Source organism: Saccopteryx leptura, chromosome 11, assembly GCF_036850995.1.
Source record: "Saccopteryx leptura isolate mSacLep1 chromosome 11, mSacLep1_pri_phased_curated, whole genome shotgun sequence".
NCBI lineage: Eukaryota > Metazoa > Chordata > Mammalia > Chiroptera > Emballonuridae > Saccopteryx > Saccopteryx leptura.
The window spans coordinates 22,804,668-22,826,010 of NC_089513.1; the positions used below are offsets into that span (position 1 = coordinate 22,804,668).

Consider the following 21,343-nt stretch of genomic DNA (forward strand, 5'->3'; position numbering starts at 1 on the left):
GTTGAATTGGGCTCCATCCTAACAGCCTCATTTTAACTTAAGCACCTCTTTAAAGGCCTAATCTCCAAATACTATGAATTAGGGCTTCACATGAATTTGGGGAGACCCAATTCTCCCATCACACCATCTATCACCCTGTCTCTAACTGAACTAAATATTGGTACATTTGTTCAAACCCAACAGGAATTCTGCAGGTTTCCTCTCTCCCTCTTCCTCCCCCAATGCCTGTCTGAAGACGTTTCTTCAGGAAACTGTGCTCCTGCTCTCTAGGCTGCCACAAAGCTGTCCTCTGGGACTTCCCTTTTGCATTCTTTTTGGAAATTTCTCTTTTTTTTCTCTTGGGTTGGATATCCCGTTTCCTAGATTTCATGTCTTCCTCTTCTTTGGTTTATTTCCTCATTTTAGTAGAATACCTTCTCCACATGTAGTTTCCCGAGAAAAAGTGCATGGGAGAGAAATGTTGAGACTTTGCACATCTGTAAATGTCTTTGGTCTAGTCTCACAACGGATCAATAATTTGGCTTGCCATAGAATTCTGAGTTGAACTCACTTTCCCTTAAAATTTAGGAGGATTTTTTTCTGCCATCTTCTAGCTCCTTGTATTGCAGCTGAGAAGTCTGATGCCATTCTATAATCCAACCCCTTGGGGTTTTCCTCTTTAAAAAGCTTATAGGATCCCATTTTTTACCTGTGGCATTCTGAAATTTCATGATGTCTTCACTTCCTTTTGTGATTTTAGTTTCATTTGTTCTTGGAACTCTTGGGCTTCTTCAGTCCAGAAGCATTTTATTTTTTTTTTTAGTTTGAGGGCTTTTAAAAAATATTATTTCTTTGATAATTGCCAACTCTCTATTGCCCATTTTCATTAGAGCTGAACTCTTAGTAAGGTATTGGAGTCCTCTGATTTTCTTACCTATCTGCCATTTGTCATTTTGTCCTTGGAAAATTTCTCTTCTGTTCTTCAGAGCTGTTCTTGACTTTATTCTTGCTGTGAAATATTTTACTTCCACTACCACATGTTGACTTCCAGTAGCTGGTTCTTGTTCTCTGACTGCTTGTTTTTACCTATCTTAATTTTGTATAATCCTGGCTGCCCATTGTTCTGAGAACCGAGGCACAAAAGGGTTGGTGGTTGTCTTCATTCAGAATGCCAGCTGTCTGTTGTTCCTGTGCTAGCCCAGCCTCACTCCCAGCTGAGCCTGGTGTTTCCAGTTCAGCTCCTTCAGGCTCACAGCCAGACCTTTTGTTTTCAGCTCCCAATTTCTCGCATCACTATGGTATTGGAAGATCTTCATCTTGTTGTAAATAAAAGTTTTCACTTGGAAAACAAGTCATGATATTGTCTTACTGTGTTGCCAAGAGGACAAGTCTTGTAATAGTCACTTTGAAAAAATATGGCCTCATAGTTCTGGAAGACATTTCGCTCTCCACTGGGAAGTGCCCTCTAGTGGTTCGGACCTGTAACACATTTCTACCTTCTCATGCTTGATAAAGTATTCCTTGGAAATAGAGATGACTCTCTCTGTGTGTGGATGTATCTGTTGGTATCATCTGGAAAGTACATATATTGATGTAAAAATTATAATTTCAACCCCTTGTCCATTACTGAGGAGAAAAAAGAAACAAACAGTCTTTGCTTCTTTCTGCCCAGGAGGAGACACATAGCAGAGAGTGCCAGCTTGTGTATTAACTACTCTGCATTCCTGGTTCCAGAGGACACATGTGGTGCAATGGATGACTGGGTTTTGGGGCCTGATTATTTGGGTTTCCCATTCCCACCAACTACTCAATTATTGTAGGCCTCAGTTTGTCCATCTGTAAAATGGGAATAGTACTTATCAGCACGATATTGGTAAGAGGATTGGATGAGATCATGCCTAGCGAGCACCGGACACATGGTACAGGCTTGGGAAATATTTTTGTGTTACTGTCATTGCCATTGTTATGATTACTAAATGTCCTGTTTCTCCCCTGCGTGCCCACCCAGTGGTCCACTACGAGGTTGAGGTTTGGACGGGAGATCTGGGTGGCGCAACCACCACATCCCGAGTATTCATACAGATCTATGGCAGCGAAGGGAAGACAGAAGTGCTCTTCCTCTCCAGCCGCTCGAAAGTCTTTGTGCGGGCATCCAAGGACACGTTCCAGGTGCGTGATGGGAGGCAGCTGGGGTAACGACAGGGGGCCCAGTGAGTGACTGGAAAGGCAGGGGTTGGACTACATCAGTGGTTCTCATACCTGGCTTCTTGTTAGAATCACCTGGAGAGCTTTAAGGGAAAAAAAAGGGCCACACCCTGATCTGTTAAGTGAGAAATTTCTGGGAATACTTCGAAAGGCTCTACTAGTGATCCTGATGTGTTGTCAATTCTGCGAACTGCCAGAGTAGATAAATCTAATTTAGCAAAATATGGTGCTAGGCCCCTCATTACTGCATCCACTCCCAGCCCTGTGGCTTCTGATTCTATGGTCCTGTCAGCCGGAGGGGGACACAGGAATGTTTGATAAGCAACATAAGTGTGTGTGTGTGCATGCGCACGTGTGTGTGTGTGTGTGCGCGTGCGTGTGTGTGTGTGTGTGTGCGCGTGCGCGCGCATGTAGGGAGCATGTTCAGGCTTGTGCTCTGTGTGGGGTTGCAGCACTGCCCTGTAGAGGAGGTCCCGGCTGAGCTAGGCCAGGGTTGCAGGTGTCCAGAATGCTAGTGCCAGGTGGGGCCCCATCGAGTCCAGCCCCTCCATACACTGCTGAGGAAGGGGAGGCCCTCGCCTCGTACCTCTCTGAACCAGATTCTTCATCAGTTCAAACCTAGCTTTATACTACCCGCCTGGTCTGCTTCATAGTCCCTGGGAGGATCAAAACAGTCAATGTCAAGGGAAGTGTTGGGGACATTGTGACCAGTCGTGGAGTTGGAACAGAGCGGCACATCTGACTGCCAGCTGACTGGCTTGCTATGGTGGATGCATTCATGCTGGGCAGACAGGTGGGGGGCAGGCTGTGGCAAGCAGGACTCCTGGGAAGGTTGAACGCAGGTACCTGTGCCCTGAGGAAATGCTAAAGAGGAGATCAAATGTGCTGAGGAAGACTTCGCGGGGCCAAAGCCCATTCCCTGAGGAGCGGAGGAGAAATTCCTCTCCCTGTGGGGGTCCTGGGCTCCATTTGGGTTGATAATTTTCACACAAAGGTAGTTTTGACTGCATTGTGGCTTCATGAGCAGAGAATCAGAAGACTTGAGTTCTCATTCAGGTCTGGACTCCAATTATGGGACACTGAGCAACTCATGGGACAGCCCCGGGCCTCAGTTTTCCTGAAATATAAACAGGAGAACTGGTGAGACTGGGCTTTCAGGAGTGTCAAACACCCAGAAGAGGACCCATCAGCATGCTTCAGGCCCTAAGGGTGGCCCGACTGGCAGGGGCTCCAGGCGAACCGCCCTGAGCCCTGCAGGGGCCAGACCTCCCCTCTTTGTGAAGGTTAGAGCTAAATGGCTGATAGAGGCCCAGAACTTGAGCCCCTGAAGAAGAGCTGAACTCGTCCACATTGCCCTTTGATCCGACCTGTGCTGGGCCCTGTGCAGGAGAGAAGCAAGAACGAACAGTCCCCCCTCTTAGGAATTTCCACTTGAGTGGGCAGAGGCCACCTCACGTGTGCAGAGAAGACATCCAACCAGGCAGGACCTCAGCTAAGCTCTTCTGGAGCTTTCTGGGAGCAGAGATGAGGTGTTTTTATTTTTAAAAATAGCCCCCTTTTCTTCTTTTTTCTTTTTTCTTTTTTGCTTATTACAAAAGTTACATGTATGATTAATGCTAAAAAATTTTTGGAAAGAGATCATAGAAAAGAACCAAGAAAGTGATAATTAAAGCTCAGGAGTCTGAATGAATGGGTTTTAGTTAGAGGTAGAGGATGGAATAAAGGAATTCTGGGTGAGGGAACTGCAAGAATAAACATATGAATAGGAATAATAGAAGTGAGTGTGATGTTTGCGATGAGTGTGTATATGTGTGTGTGCTTGGGGCGAGAAGGGGAAGGAGAGAGAGAGAGAGAGAGAGAGAGAGAGAGAGAGAAGCCAGGAGAGCGTCCTGACCATCACAGAGGTTTAGAAGGAAATACATTTGGGTGGAGGTGGGGCTAGCACAGGTCCTGGAAGGTGGGCAGAGAAATCAGGTTGGATGCTTAGGAGAGAGGACGCTGTGGAAGCTTCTGAGCGTGGAGACCCCAGCCTCCCCATCCCGTGGCTCCGCGGGGGGTGGGAGGACACCTGGGGCCGCCCCAGCCACTGCCCTGTGCTTTGCACAGCTGGAGGCGGCCGAGGTGGGAGAGGTCTTCAAGATCCGGCTGGGGCACACCGACGAGGGCTTCTCGCCCAGCTGGTTTGTGGACGTGCTGTGGCTGCGGCAGCTGGTGGTGCAGGAGGTGGAGCTGTCGGCCGAGGAGGAGGCGCGGAAGAAGAAGGAGAAGGACAAGCTGCTGCAGCTCCTCAAGAAGGAGCGGCTGAAGGCCAAGATGCAGCGGAAGATGAAGAAGAAGATGATGAAGATGAAGATGAAAGGCAGCGACGCGGAGGATGAGGAGAGCGAGGAGGAGTCCTCGTCAGAAGAGTCCTCGTCAGAAGAGGAAGAGGAAGAGGAGTCCGAGGAGGAGGAGTCCGAGGAGGAGTTCGGGCCGGGGATGCAGGAGGTGATTGTGGAGCACAAGTTTGCTGTCAACCGCTGGCTGGCCCGGGGCAAGGAGGACAATGAACTTGTCGTGGAGCTGGTGCCCTCCGGCCAGTCGGGGCCTGAGCGTAAGCCTGGGCGGGGGTCAGAGGTCAGACAGTGCCCTGGAGGGAGCCCGGGAGGGGGAGGCGCCGAGCTCTCTCTCTCTCTCTCTCTCTCTCTCTCTCTCTCTCTCTCTCTCTCTCTCTCTCTCTCTCTCTCTCTCGTCTCAGACGGAAGCCCCATAGGTGGGCGTCCTAGTTCTCAAACAGCTCTCCTGACGCCTGTCTTAAACGCCACCATGGACAGCTCCCTGTCTGGCGTTAGTGCTTCTCTTGTCCCAACACTGTCAGGAGGAGTGTATGATTTAGGAGAAGCCCTGATAAAACGCAGTGTTGGGGTCATAAGAGGGCTGATGAAGGTAAATTTTTCCCAAGACTCATGACCTCTTGGGCTTTATGACCAAAAAAAAAAAAAAAAAAGGTCTTGGGTAGGGAGGAGGGCAAATTCAGTTCCAGGTTAGTGTAGATGTGAAGGCGATCTGTAGATATTTCCTGCTTCCACCATCTCCCTGGATCTGAGAGGCTGAGCGTCAGGTTCACTCTGAGGCCTCCGTGTCCTTAAGGCTGAGTCTTTCTCTGTCTCCAGCCAACACCTACGAGGTCCGTGTGATCACAGGGAGTGTGCCCAAGGCTGGCACCAGTGCCAATGTCTACCTGACCATCTATGGCGAGGAGTTTGGGGACACGGGCGAGCGACCCCTGAAGAACTCAGACAAGTCCAGCAAGTTTCAGCCGGGGCAGGTAGGGTTTGGGCTTTCTGGTCCTTGGGCAGGTTGTTGGTACAGACAGAGGGAGCGCCCTGGTGATTTGCTCTACCCACAGTGACTGCTGTGTCCCCCAGTGAGCTTTGTACAACCCAACAGGTGTCATGGAAGTGCCTTCTCTGTAAGAACCAGAGCTTTCAGTGGGGAATATAAGAAAGGCACAGATGGGGGGCCAGCTCCCCGGAGCCCAAAGGAACTCACCAAATACAGTATAGGTAGCAGACACTCAGGTGCCAGGCGGGTGAAGCAGGGGTTCAAGAAGGAAGTGCTGACCATAAGATGGCACTTGGAGGAAAACTTGGTGGGAAGGAGAGATATAAATGGACTTGGTGGATGAGTATGGTGTTGATATTCAAAGATGGCAGTGAAAGGTGTTCTCCAAAGACAGGAACTCCTGTCAAAGAAGTCGGGGTAGAAATAATGGAATGCCAGTATGAGGACAGTGAGTCTCCCTGCTAGTCTGTAGTTAATGCTGAACCATGGTGGGTGCTCCTCTGGGAAGCTTGATGCCACCAATTTAAGGGAAGGGAGGATGGGGTCCTTGAAAGACAAGCTGAGAAGCCCGAGGCAGTAGAAGCCACAAAACTTTGAAAGCATTGAAAGAAATGCACCCACTTCCCTCTTCCTAGTAGAGTGGGAAATGCATGAACAATACAGCTGTCATCTTTGTCCTAAGAAACAGCACAATATCCTCTGGCTAGAAGACTATCCCTCAAAAACCAAATCCATTAAAATACTTCTGACCTTATCTCTTGATTTATTTGAGAGACCCCTGGTTTTTCTTTCAATATACCCATCCCATGACTTGAGAATCATGGTTTATTTCTGTTCCAGTACTTTAAAATATATATATAACCACTGTGATCTGAGATTAAAGAGTTTAAAAAGTTATAGCTAAGAAGATCCCATTCACTTACAAGGTCCTAGTGCCATCTGGTCCCTGTTTCCCCCAGTGCATATACACACACTTGTACACTCCATTTCTTCCCTGTTCCTCCAGTGCATATACACACACTTGTACACTCCATCTTCCCTGTTCCTCCAGTGCATATACACACACTTGTACACTCTATCTTCCCTGTTCCTCCAGTGCATATACACACACTTGTATACTCCATCTTCCCTGTTTCTCCAGTGCATATACACAGACTTGTACACTCCGTCTTCCCTGTTCCCCCAGTGCATATACACAGACTTGTACACTCCGTCTTCCCTGTTCCTCCAGTGCATATACACAGACTTGTACATTCCGTCTTCCCTGTTCCTCCAGTGCATATACACAGACTTGTACACTCCGTCTTCCCTGTTCCTCCAGTGCATATACACAGACTTGTACACTCCGTCTTCCCTGTTCCTCCAGTGCATATACACACACTTGTACACTCCATCTTCCCTGTTCCTCCAGTGCATATACACACACTTGTATACTCCTTCTTCCCTGTTCCTCCAGTGCATATACACACACTTGTACACTCCGTCTTCCCTGTTCCTCCAGTGCATATACACAGACGTGTACACTCCATCTTCCCTGTTCCTCCAGTGCATATACACAGACTTGTATACTCCATCTTCCCTGTTCCTCCAGTACATATACACAGACTTGTACACTCCGTCTTCCCTGTTCCTCCAGTGCATATACACACACTTGTACACTCCATCTTCCCTGTTCCTCCAGTGCATATACACACACTTGTACACTCTATCTTCCCTGTTCCTCCAGTGCATATACACACACTTGTATACTCCGTCTTCCCTGTTCCTCCAGTGCATATACACAGACTTGTACATTCCGTCTTCCCTGTTCCCCCAGTGCATATACACAGACTTGTACACTCCGTCTTCCCTGTTCCTCCAGTGCATATACACAGACTTGTACACTCCGTCTTCCCTGTTCCTCCAGTGCATATACACACACTTGTACACTCCATCTTCCCTGTTCCTCCAGTGCATATACACACACTTGTATACTCCTTCTTCCCTGTTCCTCCAGTGCATATACACACACTTGTACACTCCATCTTCCCTGTTCCTCCAGTGCATATACACACACTTGTATACTCCTTCTTCCCTGTTCCTCCAGTGCATATACACAGACTTGTACACTCCGTCTTCCCTGTTCCTCCAGTGCATATACACAGACTTGTACACTCCGTCTTCCCTGTTCCTCCAGTGCATATACACACACTTGTACACTCCATCTTCCCTGTTCCTCCAGTGCATATACACACACTTGTATACTCCTTCTTCCCTGTTCCTCCAGTGCATATACACACACTTGTACACTCCATCTTCCCTGTTCCTCCAGTGCATATACACACACTTGTACACTCCGTCTTCCCTGTTCCTCCAGTGCATATACACAGACTTGTACATTCCGTCTTCCCTGTTCCTCCAGTGCATATACACAGACTTGTACACTCCGTCTTCCCTGTTCCTCCAGTGCATATACACAGACTTGTACACTCCGTCTTCCCTGTTCCTCCAGTGCATATACACACACTTGTACACTCCGTCTTCCCTGTTCCTCCAGTGCATATACACACACTTGTATACTCCTTCTTCCCTGTTTCTCCAGTGCATATACACACACTTGTACACTCCATCTTCCCTGTTCCTCCAGTGCATATACACACACTTGTATACTCCTTCTTCCCTGTTCCTCCAGTGCATATACACAGACTTGTACACTCCGTCTTCCCTGTTCCTCCAGTGCATATACACAGACTTGTACACTCCGTCTTCCCTGTTCCTCCAGTGCATATACACACACTTGTACACTCCATCTTCCCTGTTCCTCCAGTGCATATACACACACTTGTATACTCCTTCTTCCCTGTTCCTCCAGTGCATATACACACACTTGTACACTCCGTCTTCCCTGTTCCTCCAGTGCATATACACACACTTGTACACTCCGTCTTCCCTGTTCCTCCAGTGCATATACAGACACTTGTACACTCCGTCTTCCCTGTTCCTCCAGTGCATATACACACACTTGTATACTCTGTCTTCCCTGTTCTTCCAGTGCATATACACAGACTTGTACACTCCGTCTTCCCACCTCAGTATCAAGCAAGTCCAGTTCTTCTGTTCCTGTAAATCACTTTGGATTTGCACTTTGGCTCATAGCAGGTACTTAATTAAAATTTGTGGTTGAAGGAGTTTATGCACACATGTGCACACAGAGCACACACCCAAGCAACAGCACCCCCCCACACACCTGTCTCTCTCTCTCTCTCTCTCTCTCTCTCTCTCTCACACACACACACACACACATACACACACACACACACATCCCACAATACAAATCCAGGTTGCTGATTTGGGTCTTACAGCAGCCTCAGGTCCTGGGAGGGTGAAGCTGATGATAAGGTGGAGAGGGTGCCAGCCCTCTGAGTGCTAACCTGACCCTCCCCAGACAGACACCTTCATCATCTATGCCATTGATCTTGGGCCCTTGACCAAGATTCGGATTGGCCATGACAATGCAGGCAACAAAGGAGGCTGGTTCCTGGACAGAGTAGACATCACTGACACAAACAATGAGATCACGTGAGTGGGCTGATGGGGAAGGAGGGTGGTTGTGATGTCTGAGGGTGGGTGTGGCTGGGTGGGGGCTATAATGTAGGTTTGGCACATGTAACTGGCTAGGTGGGCATTGCCTCCCTCCCTTCCCTCTCGTTGGGCAGCCTCCTGGAACTCCCTGCCCTATCAGGTAGCAGTCTGGTAGAACATCCAATCCAGTTCTTGAGGTCCATCAACTCAGAAGGTTGGGTTTTCTGTCCCTGCCAGAACTTCACTGGCCTACTCTGCAGGCCCAGGCTTAGTCACCTGTAAGTCTCTCCATAGATGCAGTGACTTCCAGTACATTCTTCTAATGTTTTAGACCAGAGATAAGCAAACTTTTTCTGTCAAGGCCATATAGTAAATATTTTAGGCTTTGGGGCCATTTGATCTCTGTCACAACTACTGTGCTCGACCTTTGCCAAAGGGTAGCATCTGTAGATGGTACCTAGTGAGTGGGTGTGGCCTTGTCCCAATAAAACTCTATGGACACCACAACTTGGATTGCATGTAATTTTTACATGGCACACAATATTGTTGTTCTTTAGATATTTCTCCCCAACCCTTTAAAAATGTAATATCCATGCTTAGCTCGGTTGGGAAGGGGATACTGTGCTCCCAACAGGTGAAGGAGTCACCCCCAGGGGAAGTGAAACTGCAGCCCCAGAATTAAATTGTGCCAGAACCAGGACTCCAGAGCATCAGCGATGAGTCTGCTCTATTTCTAACATTAAGTCACGTTGACTCTTGGGCAAAAGGGGCCGGAGTGCAATAGACATGAAAGAAGGCCCTGAGATGTGGCAGGGGTGGGAGGAGGAGGCAGAGGGGAAGCAAGAAAGATCCTAAGTGGGTTGGGGAGTTGCCCAGAGCCTGCCAGTGCCTGGAGTGTCGTGGGTGCCCAATAAATACATATTTGTTGAATTAAACAACTGTTTGTCCTGTAGCTTGGTGTCTGTTGGAGCATGCCCTCTTCTTGGACTCCCCTTGATGCAGGTCAGGGGGTAAGGAGGCTCACTCCATCCTGCCCCACCAGCCCAAGAGATTGCTCCAGAAGGGGACACCGAGGCACAGCTCACACGTGGCCTGATGTCATGAATTTCCATGGGTCATTGTGATGGTGCCAAAGAGCCATAATAAGACACCCTCATGGCTGGGATCTAGGGTCCCGACCTGGGGTAGGCCCTCTGCCAGGAACTCGCCAAGTCAGCCCTGGACAAGGTGCTCCATTCTCATGGGCTTTCATTTGCTCTTCTTATATATGGGCTTAAAGATGCCAGCCCAGCTTGCTTCTCAAGATGTCCTGAAAATCTAAGGCATTTAAGCTGAAAAAGATGAAGTGTTACAAAAACAAACAAACAAACAAAAAACCGTAAGGACAGGAACAAACTGAACATTGCTGTTTCCCTGTGTGACTCTTTAGGTTTTCACTTAAGTCTGTTCCGTTGATTCAGCATCTCTGAGCCAGTGCAACAATTTAAAAATTATTGTAGCTTTATAATCTACTTTAATATCTGTCACTAGTTGGCACCTTTCATTATTCTTTAAAAATATTTGCTAATGCTAGCTTTTCAAATTAAGACATTGAGTGACTCGAAAATAACTCCTATCGGAGTTTGATTGTTATGCCATTAAATGTATGTGTGGAGAACTGTATATTGAGGATATTAAAGGACACCCCCAAGGACACATTTCCACTTGCCCAGGAGTTCCTGTAGGCAGCTCAGTAATGCTTTGCGATTTTCTGCATATAGCTGCTACACATTCCTGTTAAATTCACAACCAAGTTTTTTTGTATTCTTATCACTCTTGTGAATGAAGCTGCCTTGTTATTCATCTCTCTTCCTTCCCTCCTCTTCTCTCTTTCCTTCCTTCCTACACTCCTTGCTGCCTTCATCTCCTTCTCTTCCTCGCCACCCTTTCCTGTTGGTGTTGTGTGTTTACATGTCTTTATTTCCCTGGTATTGAAGCAACAATAAGGGCTCTGTGATGAGCCAGCTCTGACCATTTGCAAGCCAGGAGGAGCTCTGAGTACAGCCTGCCCTGGGTGACAGCCAAAATCATGGCAGTTCAATGCAACAGAATCAGAGAAGCCAGTCTCCTCTCTCTACCTCAGGGAGGCACCGTCTTCCTTGACAGTGCCTGGGTCTCCTGACCTTGATTAGCACAGGACGAAGATAAGTGAGCGCTGACTTCATACCTCTGCTGCTCGGGACCCAGTCATCTCCCCCCATGCAAATTGGATGTCCTTGATCCTCTCTAACCTCTCACACTCACCCCTGATCTGTCACCTGCTTCTTCCTTCAAAAGAGCATGAGTCAGACCCCCCTTGCCCACCTTTACCACCCCTTGCCCAAAGCCCCTGATGGGTGCCTCTGCTTCACCTGGGCCCTGCTATTGTCTTGTCTCCAGCAGTTCAGCCCTCAGGGCCGTGTCCGTTCTCCACTCAACTACCTGCTGAGGCTCCCATTTTTCTCAGGGTAAGAGCCAGCGCACTTCCGGTGGCTCTCCATGTCCCCGTCCCATCTTTCAGTCCTGATCCCCCTCTTGCTCACTCCTTGCTGTGCCTTGAACCCAGTTGACATGGTCCCACCTCAGTGCCTTTCCATGTGCTGTCCCTCCCCCGGCACTCCTTCCCCCAGTGGCCCACCTCATGCTTCAGGTGGGTCTCCGCTCAGGGGTCTCCTGCTCTGGGAGGCCCGACCCCCAGCCCTGGACCTTTTATTCCTCTTCCTCTGTTTATTTTTCTGCATATCACTTATCATCTGACCTACAATAAACTGCTGTATCCGGTCATTGTTCCTCTCCCCACAGTGGAATAGAAGGTCTGTGCACAACGTAATGACTTCATCTGTTCTGTTGAGTGCTATGTCCTTCCCAGTCCTGAGAGAGTGCCTGGCATGTGATAGGTAAACCGTAAATACTCGTTAGATCAACTAATGAAGAAAAGTTATGCTTGATGTATTATTCAACAAACACATGCCATGCTCAGTGCCCAGGGTGAAACAGCTGTCACGTATGCCACCTTTGTGGGAAGCTGTGACAATGTGTTAGGTTTGATTCCTATCTCTCCTACTCTTGGCCTTTGTGGCCTTGGGGAAGTCACTCTGAGCTTCAGTTTTTCAGATAAGCAATGAATAATATTTTAGTGTAAGTATGTCCCAATATTAAATAAGACATGCTTATAATAAACATTATTCATTGCTTATCTAGAATTCAAATTAACTGGGAGTCCTGTGATTTTATTGGTTAAATCTAGCAACTTTAACAGAACAGTAAAAAAATTTGTTCAAAGTCTGACCAGGCAGTGGCACAGTGATAAGGCGTCAGACTGGGATGCGGAGGACCCAGGTTCGAAACCTCGAGGTTGCCAGCTTGAGTGCAGGCTCATCTGGTTTGAGCAAGACTCACCAGCTTGAGCCCAAGGTTGCTGGCTTAAGTAAGCAGTCACTCGGTCTGCTATAACCTCCTGGTCAAGGCACACATGAGAAAGCAATCAATGAACAACTAAGGTCCCACAACAAAGAATTGATGCTTCTCATCTCTCTCCCTTTCTTTCTGTCTGTCCCTATCTATCCTTCTCTCTGTCTCTCTCTGTCTCTCTGTCTCTCTGTCTCTCTCTCTCTGTCTCTCTCTCTCTCTCACACACACACACACACACACACACACACACACAAATTTTTCAAAGTCATATGACTGCAAGTGGCAGAGACAGCATTTGAACCCAATCTGGCTCCAGAGGTAAGTCCTTATTTATCCCACTTTGTTGCCTCTCTCAGGCCTGGTCTGCCTTCCCTTCCATCCAGGTACCTCCATTGCCCGAGGCCTGGCCTCTACATTAAGAAGTCTAACTTGGACCAGCTCTCTGGTGTGCCAGTTCCCTAGCCACACTCTTTACCTTCCAGAAGCGAAATTGGGTCATTCCATTTAAATTCAACACTTATACATATATTGAGCACCTTCCATGGGCAACCCTCTCTGCTAAAGTAGTTCTGGATAATAGATTAGCTCCAGAAAGGGTTGGAACAGTCCCCAGGAGTCCCTCTTCTTCTAGGCACCTCCGGTAGGACCCTGTTTGAGGGTCTGCTATGCTCCAGGTACTGTTACACAGCCATTTTCAATGGCTTGTCTGAAGATTCGTCCCCCGTTTTTCTCTGCTCAATGCAAGTGACACTACCAGGGGTGATTACCAGGCTAGGTAGGATGGGAAGGCAATGTGGGGAGGGCAGACAGGGGAGCATTTGGGCCCCCCAAGAGCCTCCCACTTCTCAGCCCATAAGACCTTTTCAAGGAGACATTCCCAACCTCTCCCCATTCCCCACCCCTACAGGTACTACTTTCCATGCCAACGCTGGCTGGCAGTGGAGGAGGATGATGGTCAGCTGTCCAGGGAGCTGTTGCCAGTGGATGAGTCCTATGTGCTGCCACCGAGCGAGGAGGACGAGGAGGCTGGGAGTGGTAGTGACAACAACCCCCTCGACAACATGGCCTTGGAGCAGAAAGGTTCCCTCAACTAAGGCTCACTCTTCCCTACAGCATCCTGCGCCTCTGCCTCTTCTCCGTCTTAGGTCTCCATCTTCCCTCCCTGCCCTGTGAGCTCTCAGTACTTCTTCCTCTGGCTTTCTACCTGTACTGCCCTCTCATTCCTTCCTGGCAAGAATGGGGAGGTGGGTGAGTGTATTCCCACATGTCTAGCATAAGGCTGAGTATATACAGTACAAGGCATGGAATGGGATGAGATGGGATGGGATGGGATGGGACAGAATGGAATGGAACAGAACAGAATAGAACAGAACAGAATGGTTGTCGCTGGTTCTGACTTACCAGTAGCCTGATATTCTTACCGGTAGCCTTCCAGGCACACTAGAGGCTCCAATACATTTTTGTCAAGAGAAAGAATGAACTTTCAAGAGTTCTATGATGCTGGTGCTTCCTTCCTTGAAACTCAAATTCCTAAAGGTCTTCCATACCTGGAGGAAGCAGACTAAGGTTCCTGTAGGATGAGTCTCTGACCCTCACAGTCACCTCAAGTCTCCCCTAAGCATCGTACAGCTCTATTGGTTGAGTGCTTCCTGTGTGAGTTGGAGGTGGGGAGACCTCATCTCTGCCTTGAGGAAGTTTCCAGACTGAAGGCAACTGCAGAGCAATACACCCTACAAGTAGAGCAATTCACAGAAATGGTCAACATGAACACAAACATACTCGGTGTGCTTTCTCTCTCTCTTCTTCATGGGAGGAGCAGTCTACTACTCACTTCTCCACATTCCCTCCTGCAGATAAATCCACCACGTTCTCAGTGACCATAAAGACTGGGGACAAGAAGAATGCGGGCACAGATGCCAATGTCTTCCTCACACTCTTTGGCACACAAGACAACACTGGTAAGAAAACAGTTCCAGTCAGAGGTTCACCCACATTGTCCCCAGGGAGACTGGGGACAAATCCTGGCTGTGCCGCTCTTTTTCTCAAAAAAAAAAAAAAAAATCACTTTAAGAACTCCCCTTTATTGTTTTATTTTATTTTATCATGGGAAGAACACTTAACATGAGATCTATCTTCTTAAATTTTGTATGTACAATACATCTTTGTTGGCTATAGGTATATGTGTATGGCAGATCTCTAGAGTTTATTAACTTCACGAAACTAAACCTTTATGCTTGTTGATTAATAATTCTCCATCCCCCACCTCCCCCAGCTCCTGATAATCACCATTCCAGTCCTTAATTTTATGAATGGGACTATTTGGGATACCTCACATAAGTGGAATTAGGCTGTATTTGCCTTTCTGTTTCTGACTGATTTCACTCAATGTAATGTCCTCAAATACCGTGCACGGTGTTGCATACTGCAGAATGACCTTTTTAAAGGATGAATAGTATTCAGTTATATTTATATATGACATTTTCTTTATCCATTCATCTGTCAATGGACATTTGGGTCCCCCCCATATCTTAGCTCTTGTGAACAGTGCTACAGTGAACATGGGGATGCTAATATATTTTCATGATCCTGATTTCAATTCTTTTGGATATATACCCAGAGGAGGGATTGCAGGATCATATGCTAGTCTATTTTTAATTTTGTGAGGAACGTTCATACTGTTTTCCATAGCAACTGGACCATTTTGCATTCCCACCAATTGTGAGCGAGGGTTCCAATTTCTTCTCACCAACACTTTTTTTTTTTTTTTGATAGAAACCATCCTGACAAGTATGAGGTGATAAGTCATTGTGGTTTGGGTTTGCATTTCCCTAATGATTAGACAATGAGCACTTTTTCATATACTGTTGACCATTTGTATGCCTTTTTAAAAAAATGTCTATGTAAGCCCTTAGCCAATTCTTAAAAACTGGGTTATTATTTTTTTGTTATTGAGTTGAAAGAGTTTCTTCTGTATTTTGGAGATTAACCCTTTATCTGATCCATGCTTGCAAATATTTTCTCCCTTTCGGTAGGTCGCCTTTTCACTCTGTTGATTGTTTCTTTTGCTGTGCGGAAACTTTCTGGTTTGATATAGTCCCACTTGTTTATTTTAATTTGTGTTGTCTGTGCTTTTGGTGTCATGCCCATGAAATCACTGCCAAGGCTAATATCATGAAGCTTTTGCCCTGTTTTCTTCTTAGAGTTTTACAGTTAGTTTCAGGACTAATCTTTAAGGCTTTAATCCATTTTGAATTGATTCTGTGTGTGGTGTAAGTAAGGGTCCACACTGGTTCTTTTACATGGGAATATCCAGTTTTCCCAGTACTATTTATTGAAGGGACATCCTTTTCCCATTGTGTATTCTCGTATGCCACTGACTTGTGACAGAGTGCATGCAAACTAGCCTCATCAGAGAAAGGCAGCTCCTTTTTTTCTTAAAAATCTCTGCGTGAGACAAGTGAGGTGAGTCATCTACCGGGGCTGTGTTTTCTTTGGAAATTCTTCCTAACCCTCGCTAAGGCAGTCCTACTGCCTTCCTTGCCCCCTCTCCTGTCCTCCTGGCTGCCTCCACAGCCTTAGACGTACATGGAAGCCATGTGAATCACTCTCCTTTCAGCATGCTCACCCCAGGTAATGGTGACTGATCCTATGCTCAGCCTTTTTTCAGGTTTTTCTTATAGTTTTTTACCACTTCCTCTGTTCTTCCTAGAGACATCACTCTATTTGCCTTTTAAAAGCATAACAAAGGGACTCCCTAATCCAAACAGTGAGCAGTCTCTTCTCTGTGTCTCCTCTGCCAGCTTTCTCCTTCTGTTCTAAAGGTAGAGGTAACTGTAACTCTAACTCCGCCCCAGTAAGGAGAATGGTGGCTCCTCCCAACCTCGCAGCCAGTGGGGTCCGTGCTACTCTCAATATGAGATGCTGAGGGAACTTGGACTCATTCGGGACCTCTGCCCAGGTACTCAGAGAAGGTGGCACTTTGTGCTGGACTCAGCCATCCACTTAGGCTACCTGTCCAGCCATTCTGTGCAAGTTCAGAGAAATCAGTTCCTTAAGTAACCATCATGTGGGTCCGGACTTTGTGCCAAGCAGCACTGAATAATAAAAGGACCTATTCATGATCTTGGGGTGCTCATATTTTAATACAATGGTATGGTGATAGAGCATGAACTCAAGCTTGACTGATTGGTTTAAAATTCTGCTCTCCCACTTATAATCTGAGTGACCTTGAGAAAGTTGCTTAACCTCTCTGCTTTAGTTTCCCCCATTTGTAAAATGGAGATTAAACTAGTATGTGTCTCATAAGAGTCGAGGATTTCTGACCTGTGGTAGCGCAGTGGGATAAAGCATCGACCTGGAAGTGCTGAGGTCGCCGGTTCAAAACCCGGGGCTTGCCTGCTCAAGGCACATATGGGAATTGATGCTTCCAGCTCCTCCCCCCCTTCTCTCTCTCTGTCTCTCCCTCTCCTCTCTAAAATGAATTTAAAAAAAAATTTAAAAAAAGAGTCGAGGATTTAATGAAATTGAATATGTAAAATATTTAAGACAAAATGGCACTCATAAACATTATTTAATAGGTTAGCTAATATATAATGAATGAATTAGGCCATAACATAAATATATGTCATTGTGATAGTTAGTAAACCCTGGGCCATGGAATTGAGGATCTCTGAAAACTGCTTGTATTTGCCAAGGGATTTCTGTGTGTTAGGAGCAGCATTCTTGAGCACTCAATAATCATCTTCTTATTAAATCCTCACAACAACTCTATGGGAAGGCACCGAGACAGTCCCCTTTTAACATTTAAGGAGATCAAATCTCAGAAAATTAAGTAATTTGCCCAAGGCCACCCAGAAGTTAAGTGGCAAAGCCAGGCATTAAACCAAGGGCTGTCTGACTTCTGTGCACCATCTGTAATCCATCTGTGAGTATCAGACTTTCTACCTGGGGTGGGCTCAGAGCTGGGGCTTCCAGGGGTGAGGGGACTTGAAGACAGTGTAGTGCATGCTGAGGCAGAGGGCATGGCAATGGCATTAAGACCACCTCAGATTTCAGGCTGGTGCCACAGCCAGGGTCCCAGGACAGACTGCATATATGAGATGGCTGGGGGGGTGGGGGGCAATGGAAGCCATCCCTTCTCTGTTATCCAGAAAAGAGTCTCCAGAGAATTCCCACAGGCCCATCCTTCAGGGGCCCCCTGTCTCCCCAAGCTTCCTCCCTGTGTGTAGAACGTGTGGGGTGCGGAAGGAGAGCACACACTGACTTAGGGCCCCACCACTTCTCCTGGATGATCTTGGATAAGACACTTAGCCTCTTGCTGTGTCTCCTTTTCTTTAGATGCAAACTGGCTGTAAAAATACAGACCTCAAGAGGTTATTGCGAAACTCACTCAAAGGATGCCCCCAAATAAAATAGGCTAAAGGTGCCCAGTGGATGGTAGTTTCACAGTCTGAAGTTGATGAAAAGTCAAATTGTGGTTATTGTGAGGAAAGATTAAAAGGGGCAGGCAGACTAGGATTGAAAGGTGTCGGGGCCAGCCAGTCACGTTGAGGTCATTTGTTTGGCAGGAATAACCCTCCTGAAATCCTCCAAGACCAACAGCGACAAGTTTGAGAGGGACAGCATCGACATCTTCACTGTGGAGACGCTGGCCCTGGGAGATCTTTGGAAAGTCAGGATCGGCCATGACAACACAGGTCTGGCTCCCCCCGCTCTGTTCCCTGCTGAGAACCTGAGGACCACACACAGGTCCCAGTCGGTGTCTGGGCAAGAACTGGGGAAACTTGGATGTCATCTTCCTTCCAAAAGGACTCAGCTTTCCAAATCCCGCCAGCCCAGCTGGCCCTCGCTGTACTCAGAAACTGATCTGATTGGTCAGGGGTGGAGCTGGATGTGGTGATTTTAAAGCTTCCCCACCTGAATAATTTTAGTGTGCGGTCAGATCTGAGAATCCCTGCTCTAGCCCAGGGGTTCTCAAATTTGAGTGTGTGTCAGAACCTGGGGGACTTATTAAAACACAGATTTCTAGGTCCCTATCCTCAGAGTCTCTGAGTCAGTAGGTGAAGGTGAGGCCCAAGAGTTTGTCTTTCCCACAAGTAATGTTGAGGCTACTGGTCTAGAGACACCACTATGAGAACCATTGATCCCTTCTAGGACCCTCTGACACTACTGCCAAAGGATGTGCCCAAGTTTGTTCTTTCTCAGTAAAATTGGATTCATTTACTTGGTCTTCTAAGCCTCCAGAAGGATGCCCTTCTCCTCACAGCTGGGACTGGGGACAGGGTTCTCTGCCTGGCTTCCACTGTCTTTTTGAAGCTTGAGCACTCCTTTTCCCAGGAAGAAACACCAATTCTTCCCTGACTTCTCTGCCGTCCACGAACCCACACTGAGGCCAGAGAGCTGGGAGTATCGGTGCTGCCAGGGGTGAGATTATGAAGTCCTTGTTAACACAGTCTCTCTTTCCATCTCTGCACTTCCTGTCTGGCACTCCTTCCACCCTGGTCAGTGTCCTTGCTCCTCTCCCCTCTGACTTGGTCCTCTTGGTATCTCTTCTTCATGATCCTTTGCTCTTGCTAATTTCACTGACAGCAACCTGGAGTGTGATCAGCTGGGTGCATATTTTTACAGGAATCATTTTAGCAATGCTGTAAGCAAAAGCGGTGGAGCCATAGGCATCAGCCATTGAATAGAGAAGGATGTTTGCGGTCCCCGACAGCACCCATAGGACGCCACCTTATAGAAGTCCTTAATGGGTTCTGTGTCCCTTCTCCCTCCAGGCAAGGCTCCAGGCTGGTTTGTAGAGTGGGTAGAAGTGGATGCCCCCTCTCTTGGAAAGTGCATGACGTTCCCCTGTGGCCGCTGGCTAGCCAAGAATGAAGACGATGGGGCCATCGTCAGGGACCTCTTCCACGTGGAGCTCCAGACAAGGCTGTACACGCCATGTAAGAACTGTACTCGGCAAGGCTGGCCCTGCGTCCAGACCCCATCACCCAACACCGCAACTCAGTTCCAGTCCCTTCTGCGGTGCCCACTCTGGGCCGGACCAGCCTCGGAGGCGAGGTCTCTCCCTTCTCTTCCAGATTCCCTGGGCCCTGCGCAGGCTGTGGGCTGAGCCCTGCCCCTAAGAAGGAAAATAGGGGAATTTTTCCAAACTACACCCCAAACTACTTGGTGACAACAGGCAGGGAGCCTGACCTCTCTAGGGCTCACTTTCCCTGTCAGCAAGACAGGGGTATTAAAGCAGGATGATTGTAAGGCCCAAAAGGAAGAAAGATAAAGGTCTAACTGTGAAGTATCACTATCAGCCCCATCAAATGTCCTCATTCCAGTCACTAACATGCTAAAAAAAATCACTGTTGTAAGATTTTATCCTGATTCGGAACAAATTGAAAACAAGGTAAATTTAATTCCTTTTACCAGCTAAAGAAAAGAGGAAGGGGAATCACTGGGTGGAGCTTTGACACTCCCTTTCCACTGTCATCGTCAGAAAGTCTGTGTTGAGTGTGTCTATCCCTGTAGGTAAATACTAGGAACTGGACTCAAACTATGTAGTCAAACCAAACTACGAGAACCTGTCTGGATATGCTCAAGTTTGAACTAAACCCAGAGAACACAATTTCTTTTTAACCAAACATTAACTATATCGAAAAATTATCCCCAAACAACTCATGCTTAGTATAATCAGGGGTGAACAAGGTTTTTGGAGGGGCTTTTTTTTTTTTTTTTTTTTTTTTGCCTGCAGCAATTTAACTGGCAATGACTTAGACCATCAAAATACTTTCCAAAACCTAAAATAGAGTGACATTTTCTCCTAGTAGGATCCCTGCATAGACAAAGCTAATTCTAGACTCAGCCTCCACCCCAGGACTCACCTGAAGCCTGGGAAGACTCACCCACCTGGCAGTCACAGCCACGCTGGCGGCAGTGCTGGTGGGCCCTTAAGTACAGAGGTATCATTTCTCCCTCCCTGCCCTAGGGCAGGCCTTGCTCTCTATGGAAGGAATTAAGGCAGTTTGTCAAGGATGCCCAAACCACATAAAACCACACAGTAGAGCAGGGGTCCCCAAACTTTTTACACAGGGGGCCAGTTCACTGTCCCTCAGACCATTGGAGGGCTGGACTATAAAAAAAAACTATGAACAAATCCCTATGCACACTGCACATATCTTATTTTAAAGTAAAAAAAAAAAAGACAAAACAGGAACAAATACAATATTTAAAATAAAGAACAAGTAAATTTAAATCAACAAACTGACCAGTATTTCAATGGGAACTATGCTCCTCTCACTGACCACCAATGAAAGAGGTGCTCCTTCTGGAAGTGCGGCAGGGGCTGGATAAATGGCCTCAGGGGGCCGCATGCGGCCTGCGGGCCGTAGTTTGGGGACCCCTGCAGTAGAGGCATATAAAATAGGAAGGGGCTGTTGTGATGTCCAAACTTACAGGCTTCAGGGGGGAGATGGGAGACAGCATAGAGCCCTGCCTGTCAGCACCATGCCATGTCAGGGCTGGGAGGAGCCTTAATCTTCAACCTGTGTTCTGAGGATCCCAGGCAGTTGAATTGGGTGTCTGAGGGCAGCTGGTAAGAGGTATGTGTGTGTGTGTGTGGGGGGGGGGGTTGCTGAGAAGGCACAGTCCCACTCCTCAATTCATGCTATCCATAGTAACAACTCAGCTTTCAAAAGTCAAGCTTTTTTCCTGAACATTCTTGATGAATGTATTTATAAGAATTCTACCTGTAAAGAAACTGGAAACCCACAGATTTTGTTAAACCCCCTCATTTTATAGGCAAGGAAACTGAGGCCCAGAGAAATATAGCCACTTGCCCAAGGACACACAGCAACTC

The 21,343-nt window shown here is 47.3% G+C and overlaps 1 protein-coding gene across 2 annotated transcripts in view; it reads left to right on the plus strand.

Moving 5' to 3' along the window:
- Window positions 1-21,343, plus strand: part of LOXHD1 (lipoxygenase homology PLAT domains 1) — a 140,928-nt gene that overhangs the window by 73,493 nt on the left and 46,092 nt on the right. For both annotated transcript variants that reach the window (XM_066352890.1, XM_066352891.1), the window contains exons 18-25: window positions 1,988-2,148; window positions 4,291-4,777; window positions 5,337-5,491; window positions 8,933-9,066; window positions 13,406-13,578; window positions 14,352-14,456; window positions 18,066-18,194; window positions 19,275-19,439. In XM_066352890.1, coding sequence (XP_066208987.1) covers window positions 1,988-2,148; window positions 4,291-4,777; window positions 5,337-5,491; window positions 8,933-9,066; window positions 13,406-13,578; window positions 14,352-14,456; window positions 18,066-18,194; window positions 19,275-19,439 — 1,509 coding nt within the window. The remainder of the gene's footprint in view (window positions 1-1,987; window positions 2,149-4,290; window positions 4,778-5,336; window positions 5,492-8,932; window positions 9,067-13,405; window positions 13,579-14,351; window positions 14,457-18,065; window positions 18,195-19,274; window positions 19,440-21,343) is intronic.